The sequence below is a fragment of the Drosophila navojoa genome, chromosome 5 (assembly GCF_054131105.1).
Source record: "Drosophila navojoa isolate 15081-1374.11 chromosome 5, UAZ_NAV_1.0, whole genome shotgun sequence".
NCBI lineage: Eukaryota > Metazoa > Arthropoda > Insecta > Diptera > Drosophilidae > Drosophila > Drosophila navojoa.
Window position 1 is genome coordinate 14,469,023 of NC_142893.1, and position 14,396 is coordinate 14,483,418.

The 14,396-nt window shown below is 34.2% G+C and overlaps 3 protein-coding genes across 4 annotated transcripts; all 3 read right to left on the reverse strand.

Moving 5' to 3' along the window:
• Window positions 1-776: 776 nt before the first annotated feature.
• LOC149091068 (venom serine protease inhibitor) lies at window positions 777-1,597 on the reverse strand. Its single transcript, XM_089261924.1, has 2 exons — window positions 1,441-1,597; window positions 777-1,389 (listed from the first exon to the last, which is right to left on the reverse strand). The coding sequence occupies exons 1-2, from the start codon at window positions 1,538-1,540 to the stop codon at window positions 1,196-1,198; spliced, it is 294 nt and encodes a 97-aa protein (XP_089118050.1). The 5' UTR covers window positions 1,541-1,597; the 3' UTR covers window positions 777-1,195.
• Window positions 1,598-3,965: 2,368 nt separating this feature from the next.
• Window positions 3,966-6,388, reverse strand: TpnC4 (Troponin C TpnC4). The gene is made up of 6 exons (XM_089262032.1): window positions 6,275-6,388; window positions 6,160-6,211; window positions 5,754-5,787; window positions 5,286-5,684; window positions 5,187-5,207; window positions 3,966-4,189 (listed from the first exon to the last, which is right to left on the reverse strand). Exons 2-6 carry the CDS (start codon window positions 6,160-6,162, stop codon window positions 4,185-4,187), a joined length of 462 nt encoding a protein of 153 aa, XP_089118158.1. The 5' UTR covers window positions 6,163-6,211; window positions 6,275-6,388; the 3' UTR covers window positions 3,966-4,184.
• A 2,771-nt stretch (window positions 6,389-9,159) lies between these two features.
• Window positions 9,160-13,922, reverse strand: TpnC41C (Troponin C at 41C). Of its 2 annotated transcripts, none has more exons than XM_018103196.3 (4): window positions 13,749-13,922; window positions 9,908-9,935; window positions 9,438-9,833; window positions 9,160-9,365 (listed from the first exon to the last, which is right to left on the reverse strand). In XM_018103196.3, the coding sequence occupies exons 1-4, from the start codon at window positions 13,764-13,766 to the stop codon at window positions 9,331-9,333; spliced, it is 477 nt and encodes a 158-aa protein (XP_017958685.1). In that variant the 5' UTR covers window positions 13,767-13,922; the 3' UTR covers window positions 9,160-9,330. The 2 variants fall into 2 exon arrangements, with proteins under 2 accessions (XP_017958685.1, XP_017958687.1); XM_018103198.3 differs by lacking the exon at window positions 13,749-13,922 and adding an exon at window positions 10,859-11,167.
• Between the last annotated feature and the right edge of the window lie 474 nt (window positions 13,923-14,396).

Consider the following 14,396-nt stretch of genomic DNA (forward strand, 5'->3'; position numbering starts at 1 on the left):
CATATATACAGCTGCAGATGTATGTATATATGCACGTATGTATGTATGCATCTATGTATATATGGGCTGTATGCACTTGCGTATGTGTGTGTGTGAGTAAGAACACATTTATGCTCCTTTGTACACATAAATTTGCTTGTTGAATGACAAAGTTGAATGACAATGCACTTTTGGTGATGCCCTCCTCCTCGATTCTAAAAATTCAAGTAAGCCTTCGAGGTTGTCGTGCCTTTTGGCAAGTGTTTTTATGTTTTTTTTTTCAAGTGTTTCAAGTATTGGTGAGTTGCCTCTGTAAACGTGTGTGTGTGTATGTTGATGTAAGTATGTACGTAGAGATCTAGTTATATGTATGTCTTAATGTAAATATGTAATTTAATACATTTATATATTTAAATTTATATATATTTGTTTTGTTATTATATTTATTTACTTTTTTATTGCATTTATTTATTTTTGTATTATATTTATTTTTCTTTATTATATTTAATTTGTTTATTATATTTATTTTTGTTTTATTATATTTTTTTTTTTTATTATATTTATATATTTTATTATATTTATATATTTTGATATATTTATTATATTTTTTTGTTCGTTTTTTTTATTATAATTTTTTTATTATAGTTTTTTATTAATTTAGTTTTTTTTATTATATATATTTTTTATTATTATATATATATATATTTTTTTTTTGTTATTATATTTATTTGATATAGAATAAATGTATGTACATAAATTTATAATAAAATATATATACGATATTTAATTGTTTAAAAAGTCAACTGAATAGGCAATAGATATTACTCTTCCCACAAATTGGTAAAGATAATAATCAAATGACGCTATTTGATGAAAGCCTTACATAATAACAGACGTACATACATAGAGCTAGACACAGATTACATATTGTCTGTGCACACTTGAAGATTTGCAGCTTCATCCCAGCCACTTAATCGGTAGTTCACCCCGGCCAATCTGTTGTCAGTCAAATGTGAAATGTGGTCTTTGGAGTGCATTCGGAGGGGGGAACGGGTAACGGCTAGATGTCTGCGATGTCTGCGATGTCTGCGATGCTCGCTTGAAACGGTAGAGTGGCCAAGGTTGGACAAGGTCAATGTCGGCACGACTTAAGGCTGCCTGGTGAAACCTATTCAGCTCACTTTATATTGTTTAACTGCATGGGGGCGGGGCATCTTCATAGGACCCAGCGCCTGCAGGTACTGCGCTTCATGCAGACGCCCTCAATGGAGCCCTTGCGCACCCAGCCCGACGGACACGCACAGCCCGGCCTGCATTCCAATGCGATGCACCTTCGTATAATGAGAATACTTGAGCAGATCAGCTGGCAGCCCGGCAAGCAGTCCACCCGCACTGTGGTGCTTGGGCAAACTTGAGAAAAATATTAGCTTAGCTCGGATTGGTCTTTATCGATTGACTTACGGCCCAGCCAGCCATCCATATGAGCGGCTGCAACTCCACAAAGTGCCAGCAGCAAAGCCAATTTCCAGAGCACGCAGCTGTTCCCTGCGCCGTGTCCCATTCTCGAATAATGCAGTACTTGCCAGAACCTTTCTCTATTTATCTGGACTCTGGCAATATGCAACTGCCCACAGCTGGCTTAAATGTAAACAAATATACAAACGGCGACTCATTCATAGGAATTGGGCATGCCAATAGCCTAGCATAAATATATCAAATAATAATTATATATTTATACTATTTTAAAAAGTCATATAAAATAAATAAACATTTTTCTCTTACATCAATTATAGAAAAATATATAATAAAATTAAATTGTAAAAATAAATTAAATATTATATATAATGAAATTTTCTTAGCATAAATATATCAAATAATAATTATATATATTTGCTATTTTAAAAAGTCATATAAAATAAATAAACATTTTTCTCTTACATCAATTGTAAATTATACAAAAATCAATAATAAGATAAAATATTATATATAATGACATTTTCTTAGTCTTTCCATCAATAATATAAAAGCTAAACAACCTTAGATAAGCATCTACATGGCAAGAGCAGAAAAACCTTTGCACAGCCAGCCAGCCAGCCAGTAAAAGGGACAGAGCCAAACCCATTTGTATTGTTGGTAGACAAAGTCGTATTAATTAAGAATGTACATATAATATAAGGCATTCATATTGAATTTTTTTTGGCTTCGTTTATTTTGCATACCTTCACTTGGCTGTTAAATGTGTTTGATTGCTTCTCTCATAAATAATTATAAAAACCTTTTTCATTTCATTCAATATCCGTTTATATGCTGGCTCAGGTACTAATAGCAGTTTTATATAGTCTCTCTCCCTCACATATATATAGAAATATACGTATGTATATATGCGCAGAGTTACGAACATAGTGAAAAACCTGCCCACAATTAAAATACCTTCACTTTCGGTTTCATTATGCTTGCCAAATAAAAGATTTGTATCTGCGTTAAGTAGAAACTGGAATAAATAAGAGAATTTGTTGCTGTTTTGTCTTATTTTTTTATTTATGCGGCCAAACACCTCCGCCCAAATGTGGCCTGAGAAAAACAAAAGACTTTTGGGGCTTTATTGGCTTTGTTCGTTTCATAGGTTGCGAAAAAGTAAAATACAAAAATCAAACTAAAACTGTGAATCACGATTTTGGTGCAGAGCTCAATGCTATTTAAATTTGCTCTTACTGCAGGCACAATTGCTTAAACCAAAAAAAAAAAGCTTTGACTAAATTAGCAACATTAACGAAGTCTTCTAAGTCTGGTTCGCATGCAAATTATGAATTTGTGCTCTTAACCCAATGCCGGAGCAGCTATAAGAATAAGCTAACGGGAATTACTTTTGGCTAGAAATTAGCTAAAAATTACTTAATATAACTTGAATTTGATTGTGGATCATAGATCATAGAGCAAAGCAGTTCAAGTAACTCCGCTGAGGAATATTTATATTATATATCTTTAACTAAGCTGTTGACTGAGTAAATTGTTCATTCATTCAATTCATTTGATAAACATGCGTAACACTAGCTGAGTGTCTATTAGTGCTATAATTAACTAGTTAAGCCAAGCTAGTCAAGGACGCCAAAAGTAAAAAAAAACAACAACTTAATAACTAAAGCCAGAGTTGGCAACCTAAACGAGCAACAGATCTCGCCAAATCGACCAAGCCCCAACCAAAACAAAGCAGATCTAAATCGATTTTAAATTGCTTTGCCTTTGCTTGACTTGATTTGGATTGTTGTCAATTGGAATTGGAATTGGAATTGCAAAATGTGGAAGTGCTTTTTGTCGCCAGAAAAGAACTGCTACCTTCCGGTAAATCCGGATATATAATACATATATAATATATGAGTGAATACTTTTGATTTCTTCATCAGAAATCAACAATCGCCAGCAAAGATCAAATGGAGGCTGAGCGGGATCGCAGGAAAAAGCGAGACAGAGCTATATAGATTAGAAAGAGAAATAGATATAGATAAAGCAAAACTCGTAATGCTGAGTTTTTTTAGTCTAACTTATAAAATATCAATTTCTGTGATTCATACCAAGTTATTTAAGGCAGCGACTGCTTAATACTCAGTCACTCGACACCAACAAATGCCACGCCTCCAGTAACTGTGCGCAAAATATGTTCGTTCAATTATCAAATTTCATGGCTGGCAGTCAAGACTAATTGAACAAAAGGTTAATGATTCAAGCAATCCGATTTAACTTTAACTTCATTTGTAATTTCAATAATTAATAAATTTTCATCTACTGTGGAAAATCCAAGCAAAAGTCTTTAAGCACGCGGAAAATCCTTAGATAATTATTTTGCTTATCAATCAAGCGATTTTACAGTTAATTTCGCAGCATAAAATTGTTAATTATTTAATAGTTTTTTTTTTAGTATTTTGAGAAAGTCCTCTTAACGTTTCACTCTTTCACTTTACCATTTTCGACTAGCACCCAGAAAATGTTGCTAAAATGTTTGTACATGATATATTTCAGCCATAAATAATAATACATACAAACATATCTTTTTTCATTTATATATTTCTGTTTTGTTAAACAAAGCATCAATTTTATATATTCAACTCTGAATCAAGAGATTCAATTAGAAATTACATAATCGAATTCATCCGTTTCATGTTGTAAGCCAAGGATTAAAGTTAGTCTTAAGTATTTGATAATCCAACAGTTTAGCCTTAAATTAAAAAAGTAATCAATTAATTAGTGGAAGTAAATTGTTTCCAAACTATATACTAGTTAAATTGACTAAGATACATTTGTGAAGAATGTACAGCTGGGATATATCTTTTAAATGCATCTGTGAGATACAACTTAATATACATCTATAAGATACACTTCTGAGATACATTTCTAAGATATATCTTTGAAACACATTGTTGAGATACATCTTCGAGATACATTTCTGATATATCTTTGAGATATACCTATGAAATACATTTTAAAGATACATTGCTGAGATATATCTTTGAGATACATTTTAAAGATACATTTCTGAAATACATCTTTTAAAGATACATTTCTGAAATACATCTTTGAAATACATTTTAAAGATACATTGCTGAGATATATCTTTGAGATACATTTTAAAGATACATCCCTGAGATACATTTTTTTACTGTTTAAGATATATTTCTCGAGATTTTAAGATACATTGCTCTAGATTTTAAGATACATTTCTCTAGGTTTTTGAAGATACATATTGATTGTAGTATGAAAATATATATTTTTCTCTAAACTAAGATTTTAATGCCTCGCATTTTAGTATTCATCCATTCATTATTGCAATTCATTTAGTATAATATTAAGACTAAGATTTGAGACTAAATTGAGATTAATATCGTCTATCTTGAATATTGCACAATTCTTATGGAAGTTCTTTAATTTGCTAAAATTTACACAAGCATATTTGTTGTTTAATAAAGATTTGATAGTTCAAAATAAGCCACAAGTACATATTCACGCGCAGATGGACTCTGCCTAATGCCCTAAATATGTGCAGGTCTACACATACAAATATATCTCAAATTTATAGCCAGAAATACGCTTAAACATAAATTATCCGCTACCTTAGGAAAGCGTATCAAATAAAAAAGTATTTGCAATAGTTTTGGCAGTATTTGCAAGCAGCATGCAGAAAACACTTGAAATTAATAAATAAATTATTCACATACCTGTCATCACCTGCATAAACTCTGTAATGAGTAATCAAATAATATTTATTTAAATTTTTAATTGTATTTAAATTAATTTCATTTCAGTTCAGTGCTCACCATCAAAATCAACCGTTCCCGATCCATCAGCATCAATTTCCTCGATGATCGAGTCCAAGTCCTGGCTGGAGATTTTGTCGTCGAGCTCGTGGAGAATGCCACGCAAGGTGGCGACCGTCAGATAGCCTTTGCCCTCTTTGTCGTAAACACGGAATGCCTCTTTTAGCTCGGCTTGCAGGGCGCCCACGTCCTCCTCGACCTCGATGAAGCGAGCCGCCAGCTTGCAAAACTGGCTGAAATTCAGTTTGCCCGTGGTGCCCTTGTCCACCTCCTTGATCAGAGCTTTCACAGCTGGTGGTTCGAGTTTTTGGCCGAGAATTTCGAGAATAGCTGAGACATCGCTATGATCGATAAATCCGGTGCCTTCGAGATCGAAAGCTTTGAACGCATTGCGCAGAACTACCAAGAGAGATATATGAGAAAAAAATATTACAGAATTTCTCTGTCTCTTTCTGTCTTTGTACATACTTCTCAATTGATCTTTGTCGTACTCCCCCTCGGCCTGTGAATGAAAATTAATTAGAAGATAAATCTAATTGCTCACATGCTTAATTAGGCGCACAAATGTCAATTCGCATGTTCTTTAAATAGGATTCGCTGTAGCTCTAATTAATGTTAATAAATCGTAAAATGCAATCGCACTTTAGTTAGATAGGAATGTCTCTGGCTAGTACTGCATGTCGGATTGGAGGTGTAGACAGAATTCGACACAGGTGCAGGCACACGGGTGCCCTACAAATGTCCTCTGCCTTTGCTCAACAATTTTTTCAATTTTCAATCACAATCAAGGCCAAACACTTCATTTAATTGATTTATTTGCGGAACACTTGATGCGCCTTCATTTCTAGATTCCCATTTCAATTGCATAACTCACCATTTTTTATTGATTTTTTATAATAAATAAATATATATATATATATATGTATCTATAAGATAAAACTTTTTAGAATTCGAAATATTCACGAGTGAAACTGAGTTTGTAAGTTTACCAATTTACTCTCGATCGGATCGAGTTAGCGCCAGCGTCTAAACAGATCTATGTCTGTGCGCCGTATATAAACGGGCGCGACAAATGTCAGCGACGAGTCGTGCTGCAACCAGTGAAACAAATGCCAAATTGTCGTCGTCAGCACCAATCGATGCCGAGCAGAGGTATTGCATGCGACCCACAGCATACTACATGCAGAACCTGCATGCAGCACGCATGCCTCACGCACACAATGCACCTGCAGCCGTGTGACGGACCCGACGGATCGACGCTCGGCACTCAACGATTGCCATGGCTATCAATACCAGATATTCTATTGAGAGCGAAAGTTAGAGAGCTTATGAATACATTGTTAAAGGATTTCCTAAACTGTGAGTGAAATATTTCTAAAGAAAAGCATAAATAACTAAAGGATGCAGGGGGATAGAAAGAGCTGGAAAAAATAGAAAGGACATGAGAGAGAAGTCGAAAGAGAAGGATATAGGTGACAGAGAAGGATATTGAAGAAGACAGGGAGAATAAGGCATTTAAATGCAGAAGGAAATAAACAGATCGAGAACAAGACAGACAGACAGACAGAGTAGGGGAGAGAATCGAATGGGAGACAGTCAATTAGACAGAGAATTCCATACAGAGTGAGAGAGACGGAAAGAAACAAATATAAGGAATGATACAGTACAAAAACGATTTACAGAGTAACAATAAGGCACAGAGAATGAGATTAAAAAGAGAGAGAAAATAGATTCCCCTATTGGGTTCAATAAATTCAAAGAATGAGTTCTTCATAACGTGATGTGATATCATTATTCTGCTTGCAGATTTTTATTAAGTAGATTAGCAATATTCTAAAATACTAAACTCTGATTTCTATTTATTTAATAACAGTGGCCTTTGTTATTATTGATTGCCAATTTCTTTATCCTAAACTGATTGCTCATCTTTACAAATAGCGAAATTTAGTCCTCATTTATTAGAAGTATATTGCACAGCTTTGAAACAAACTTGGCTTCTTAAAGCAATTATTGCAGTAATTTTAATTGTGACCCTTTTCTTGTTCTTTCCTTTTCTTTAATGTATGTATCTAAATTCTAAATTGGCTGTATGAAATATGTTTCTAGATTTAACCATTATTAATAGCCTAATGAGATTATCTGACAACCAATAAATAAAAATAAAAAATATATTTTCATTCTTTAACCGCCATCTACTGGGCGCGATATGCACATGAATTTAATATATATTTAAGATTTATACTGTTTAAGAAACACAATATACTCGATGTTTTCCTTATTTGTTTTTGTGTTGACCTAAACGAACGAACTACTTATATATGTCAAATGAGTAGCAGAACGTCTTGGCCTTGCTCTATACCTGAAAGATTCAATCGAAGGTATTTTAAAACTCGCCATCACTCATCCTTAATAAGTTCTTCAGTACCACCTGGATGTTTCCCTTGATATACTGAATTTGTTCGTATTTTGTTGATTATTATGACCTATGATATATTTAATTTGATTTAATTAAAAATGTTTTCCCTTAACTAAAGGCTTTCTACGTGTGTAGCTAATATCTGCTGAAAGAAAGAAGTTTAAATCCTTGAATGGCAATTCTAATTTAATCAAATATTAATAGATCACTTTTACTTACTGGCTGCTGCTTCATAAGTCAAAAACTGCAATTCATTTAATTACAGTCACAGGCTTCTTCATTCTAAATCATGTATTGCAAACATATATACAACATTTCACACATACATATGTAACAATATAAACATATACACATATACAATCACATACAAACACTCATATGTATAACTCTTTACTTTGGCTAAGCCATAAATTAATAATGCTAAGAGAGGCACACAATTATGCTTGACATGCAGGAAATCCGCCTAGAGCAGTGTCATCATAGGAAACAAATTCTATATGGATTATTCTTATCACATTTCGATTAAGAGCTTAATCAATAAATGCCATTGAATTATCTGTTGTATTCACATGATTGACAGCCATTGATGTTGCCATCAAATTACTTCATTATCATCAAAGTTGATCATAGAGTCGCCTGTGATTGATCGTGTTCTCTTTCACTTGGGCATAAAAATACACTTCCTATAAATAGACATACATTGAAATAAGGCACAAGGTAGGCAATAAGATTTATAAGGCAAAAGTTCTATATACCCTGTACGAAATATAATTTTGTATTTAAGTAATGTTAATAAATAATGAATAATGAAAGTAAAAGATAATGAATGAAATATATATCATTAAAGTAATTTTTAGATAAAAATGCGAGGTAATTAAAAGAATATCTAATACAGTATTTTATTCAACAAATCGTTCATTCTTGCTGCCTTTACACTTTATAGGGTATATATGTAGATATCACATTCTTCTCTTCTCAATTTTACATTTAAACAAACCCAGATGGAGTTCTTTGCTGTAATTAGCAACTTTAGATGTGAGTCGATATCTGTATGTAGAACTAGATAAACAATAGAATAGATAAATAATAAACAATGAATGATGAAGAGATCAAGACTTGGCCAATGAACGGCACGAGATAACAAGCTGGAATTGACTGAATCGACTGATTTTGAATATCTGACTTTTAATTAGATTTCTGATGACTCGAGTGTTTTTCCTGTTGTCTAACGGCTATTGTTGACTGGACTGAAACGCATATGATGTTATATAGAGTATTACAAATTTACATTTTTATTGCTAAGAGACGAAGAATGAAATTCGAGCAGAAGTGAAAAAACTAACACGACGTTGTTATACAAATAATACTAAATTGTGTAGGCCTAGCAGGACTTAGACTATAATATTTCTAGGTTTTTTATTTCCGCTTTTTATTACAATTATTTTTATTTTTTATGTAATTAAATATTAAACATGTTGCATTGTGATTTAATTTTTATTTTTTACATGCTGAATTTATAATTCAATTTATATTTTATTAGAATTTTGATGGATTTCAAACTGTAGCCGATACAACTAATTGTAAAGATATGAATTTATTTAATTCCGCGAGCTGTGCATCATCCTCAGCCTAATCATCGCCGCCTGTCATGACTTCCATGAATTCTAGAAAAACAAAATATAATATTAAATGCATATTACATATATATTCAACTTCCAATCCCCTCAGCCGCTCACCATCAAAGTCAACAGTGCCGGAGCCATCCGAATCAATTTCCTCAATCATCATGTCCAGATCATCGTTTGTCAGTTTGTCATCCAATTCGCGCAGAATTTCACGGAGAACTCCGGTGGTGATGTAGCCGTTGCCCTCCTTGTCGTACAACCGGAAGGCCTCCTTTAGCTCGGCCATCATGGCCTCGGCATCTTCCTCAACGAGGAAACGGGCTGCCAGGGTCGTGAATTCCTCGAACTCAATCTGACCCGAGCCATCCTCGTCCACCTCGGCAATGATCTCGGCCAGCGTGGCATCGTCCAGCTGGTGGCCCAACATGCTCAGAATGGTGCCCACCATCGTCGTGTTGATGTATCCATTCTTCTCGGGATCAAATGCATTGAAGGCATTGCGCAGCACTGAATAGCGGAAAAGCAAAAGCAGAAAATTGTATTCATTCATTCACAATGAGAGTCACAATGAATCGACTTACGTGCAATTTGCTCCTTTGTCAGTTCGTCCTGCAATGAAAGGGAGGGAAAATACAGTCAAGACAGTTTTCTCATGTTTTCTTATTATAATTTTGTCTAATCTGATTTGCTAAATCTAATTATAGATCAGCTCTTTGAATACAATCTGGCGTTTCATTTATCACAACTGTTATATAATTAGCTTATTGTATAAAGAGCAGATTGCAAATCAAATAAATAAATATGCAATTTTGATGTAGCCACAAGACTAGGAGATATCCTGTAAATGACTGAAATACTTTTAACAACTCTTTAACTATATTTTTGCCAGCACAATACTTTGATATTTACCTAATCAAATTTATTTGTTCACTCTAGGAGTATAGTATAGAGTAAGTCTACCAATGTTTTTACAGATCAATGTCTTATTTTATGTGATATAATTTGTTTCTTTTCTCCATTCGTATTTAGCTAGTTCAATTCATATTATATACATTTTCTTTTATATCTTTAAAACAAGATTTGCACCGACAAAAAATATCAGAAAACATCGCAGCTAAGTTGTAAAATTCTTATAACGATCAAATGAAAAGTACAACCACAATGATTGGTCACAGTAAATATTAGAATTTACTTAATATGATATTTGATTTGCTTCTTAGAGACTCTTTCCTTCTTAAGCACTTTTTAATAAAGAAAAGTTTACATAGAAAAATTCTTTTGGAAATAAAAACTGACGTTTTGAACTCATTAAATGTCCACATATAGAATTTTGCTTTAATTGGGCTTCTATAACAGCGAATATATTTACACCAATGTTTTTCGGTTGCGGCTGGAACTTTGTATTTTCATAAAGTAAATCAATCAGAAGCGAATTTTTAAACATCCCCAGCCATTTTTTCTCATTTTCATTTTGAGGTATTCCAATTTATATATATTCGAAGACACACACGATCATCAGTTTGTCAACTTACACTCATGTTGTCTGATTTATAGTTATTCGATGTAAGCGATCTCCAGTGATACTAGCTTTTCGGGCAAAATAAAATTCACAGACGCGCACACACACACACGCGCACGCAGAAGACCAACTGAAGGATCAACAATGGTGAGAATAATTCGAGATTCCTGTATCACAGCCAATGCCAGCGAGACAAGAGACAATCAGAATGTAGATTGAGATTGAGATTGAGGAAAGCCAACACGTGCCTTGAAGTCGCTGCAGCTAAACTGTCACTGCCTCAGACAACAAAACCTCCTGCTGCTTCTGCTTGGATGTGAGTGAAGGAATAATTTTGGCCAAAGCGCAGACGCGAAAAGTCATTCGCGCAAAGGTGGCAGCAGATCAAGAGATGGCCAGGTGAGAGGAGGAGGAGGAGGCAACAGGCACAAGTTCTAGTCGATTTACCTGAATGAATAGAAACACGAACACAAACAGCACAACAACATGCTATATGAGTTGAATCAAAAACTTTGCATATTTGCTGCTGCTGCTGCTGCTGCTTGTCGCATTTCAGGAATTTCGCATTGAAGGCGCTGGTCTCTGTGCCCTCCCTCTCCCTCTCCCCCGATCTCTGTCCATCTCTCTTGCTCTGCCGCTGGCTCTGTCTCTGTCCTACCATTTATTTATAACTAAAAGAACAAGTAAGAAGACTCTAGTCGAGACTGCTCGACTACGAGATCCCCTGAACCCTACAAGCAACTGATATTTCAATAATAATTAGCACCCACACACGCACTCATGCAAACAAATACACGCACACACACACACTCACATATACAGGCGATTTCGCTTGGGTTGCGCTGCAGTGTTGGCAATATTATGAGAACTTATTTGTTGTATAATTTAATTTCTAGACGTACGATCGTAATGAAACTTACAGAACGTAATCATAATGTTAAAATGTATGTGTATACCGAATCACAAGTCTCTAGTATTTGATATACGACTTTTACAAAGATGAGGGTGAGGGGGTGGATTTAGGGGTGGGGGGTAAATTTTAACAAAAATCGAAATTGTATGACATGCGTCTTAATATACATTTTAAATTTGGAGACTGTAGCGTGAAAGATGTAGGAGATATAATTTTTAAACTGATCTTCGATAAGGTTTTTTATCGATAAAAAAGTATCGGAATGAGTTATCGTTTTTTAGTGATAAACTCGATATCCGCGTGATATATACGGACATTTTAAAAAAAAGTTGAAGTCTCTAGCTCTTATATCTTCTGAAATCGACGCGTTCAAACATACGGACAGACGGACGGACGGACGGACGGACGGACGGACGGACGGACGGACGGACAGACAGACGGACAGGGCTAAATCGACTCAGCTCGTCGCCCTGATCAAGAATATATATACTTTGTGGGGTCTGCCACACCTCCTTCTGCCTGTTACATACATTTTAACAAAACCATTATACCCTGATTTCCCATTTTCAATGGGTTCAGGGTATAAAAATGTATTTTGATGCATTTTGTGGCTGCATGTGTGTAGGTCTATCATAAATAAGTACTTGATATGCTGACGGGTATGCCCAGGCGCCACAGCTCGAGGGAAAAGAAAGAGCCAAATTCGATTCATTCAATTGCAGTGAATCAGAGTAAGTCTATACATATATTGTATTACTATGGCTATCGATCTTATTTATGTTTGTTGACATTATTTCCTTGCTTTGACAAAGAAAAGTTACAAATAATTGAAAGCTAATATGCTCGTTTTCACCATGTGATTTAGTATAAATATCATTTTATTGTTAGTTGCGCCGCTTACAAAAAAATATAAATATCATGTAAGAGAAACTACAATACTATTGGGCCATAAGTAATCAAAAAAAAAAAAAGAGTACTCTAGTCAACTTTGCTTAACTGGTAGATACCCTGTATATATGTAAGTGACAAGTGCTCAAAGGAATGCATGAATTTAGGTCAGAAAGCAGAAATTGCAGAAACTCAGCAGCTGAGTATATATATATGATCAAATCTGCGATTATAAGAGATAGATCCTATACTTATCGTATAACTGGCTAATGTCAGTATTAGTATAACTCTATATCGAATAAATGTCCTCCAATTACTGCTTAATTTTGACATCGATTCATGGATTCCTCTAGAAATATATCTTATATCTATATATTTTTTTGCTGCATAGATAAAACTATCTATAGCAAAAGAGAGATATATATATAGTGTATATATTGTATATCTGTAATAATATTTTATAAACGTATGTATATTATTATTAATATGTATTAAAATGAATTTGTACTGTTTTCAGTTGAGGGATATGCATTCTTATTTAGCAGCAATAGACGATTAGGCAAGATAATACATTTTAATCAGCTAATCACAGCCATTGCTTCACTGTCAATTCTATTTTCAACAAATTCATTCAACCTTTTGGTCAATTGTTGCCATCAATTCGTTGATACGAGACCCAAAAACCCCAAAGCCACTGATTTATTTATACAACAGACCCCACATTCGGTACACGCCTTCCATGAAGTTGATTCAGCTTACGATATACGATACGCGATTGCTTACAGTTAAACCGTTTGATTACTATTTTTATTAGTTAAACAAACTTGAAAAATACTAACTAAATACATATATTATGTATGTAGATTCCACGTAAAAATTCAATTTCTTATAACTAAATGAACTGATCCATTAAAAATGGAAATTTGAATATTTTTCATTATCGATTACAATATATTTATGTGATAATTCTTTAATTCAGAGCAATGAATAAAATATGGACAACATTGGATATTTATTGAGAAATAGTTTATGTCCATTCAAAAATCACATTTAAATTTGCATTAACTTTTCATTCGAATGAATTGCTTTATTATTTACTAACCATCGTTGTGTTACCCATATTTAAATCGATTTAGTTTTATGGTCGGTCCGAAAATGGTAGAATTGATGTTATCTTGGCGAAAAATAATAATTCGGAACGCGGAAACTTTTGGTGTTTGATCTAAATGACAGAACTGAACTAACTGGACCAAGTCAAACCGATGATGGAGGCACACGAACGGAAACATTCATAAATCGGACTCACACGTAGCGACACATGCACGTCAACATTCGCATTCGCGTATCTCTGACATCTGTATATGTGTATGGATATTTATGGATATGTACATGTATGTGCACACCACCAACACACACACACACACACACACGCACACTCCCACATCTGTACGTATGCACACGTATTCATAAGTAAGTAGAAACGAATTGATTTCGCTGCGCGCAAAATGGCGTGAAAGCGTTTTTCTGTGACGTCGACGATGAAAAACCACTATAAATCGTCACGGCAAAGAAATGATCGTAAGCGACTGCAACGCAAAGCAAGTAAGTGCGAGGTATAGGCGAGTGTATTTGACGAGCAGATACCCTGCATGGGCTAAAAACTGTTAAAATGCATACAAGCTGTAATAGAAGTTTGAAAGCTATGAAAGCCCCAAGTACGAATATGAGAATCCCAAGTTCTTAAGCTTAA

What these genes read in the sequence shown, in the direction of transcription:
- LOC149091068 (XM_089261924.1), bottom strand. Translation starts at nt 1,540, where the DNA reads ATGGGACACGGCGCAGGGAACAGCTGCGTGCTCTGGAAATTGGCTTTG. An exon ending in TATGGATGGCTGGCTGGGCC is followed by an intron (nt 1,390 to 1,440) that starts GTAAGTCAATCG and finishes ATTTTTCTCAAG; the next exon opens with TTTGCCCAAGCACCACAGTG.
- TpnC4 (XM_089262032.1), bottom strand. An exon ending in CGACAAAGATCAATTGAGAA is followed by an intron (nt 5,685 to 5,753) that starts GTATGTACAAAG and finishes CTCTCTTGGTAG; the next exon opens with TTCTGCGCAATGCGTTCAAA. An exon ending in GGGAACGGTTGATTTTGATG is followed by an intron (nt 5,208 to 5,285) that starts GTGAGCACTGAA and finishes TACTCATTACAG; the next exon opens with AGTTTATGCAGGTGATGACA.
- TpnC41C (XM_018103196.3), bottom strand. An exon ending in GACAAAGGAGCAAATTGCAC is followed by an intron (nt 9,834 to 9,907) that starts GTAAGTCGATTC and finishes TCCGCTATTCAG; the next exon opens with TGCTGCGCAATGCCTTCAAT. An exon ending in CGGCACTGTTGACTTTGATG is followed by an intron (nt 9,366 to 9,437) that starts GTGAGCGGCTGA and finishes TTGTTTTTCTAG; the next exon opens with AATTCATGGAAGTCATGACA.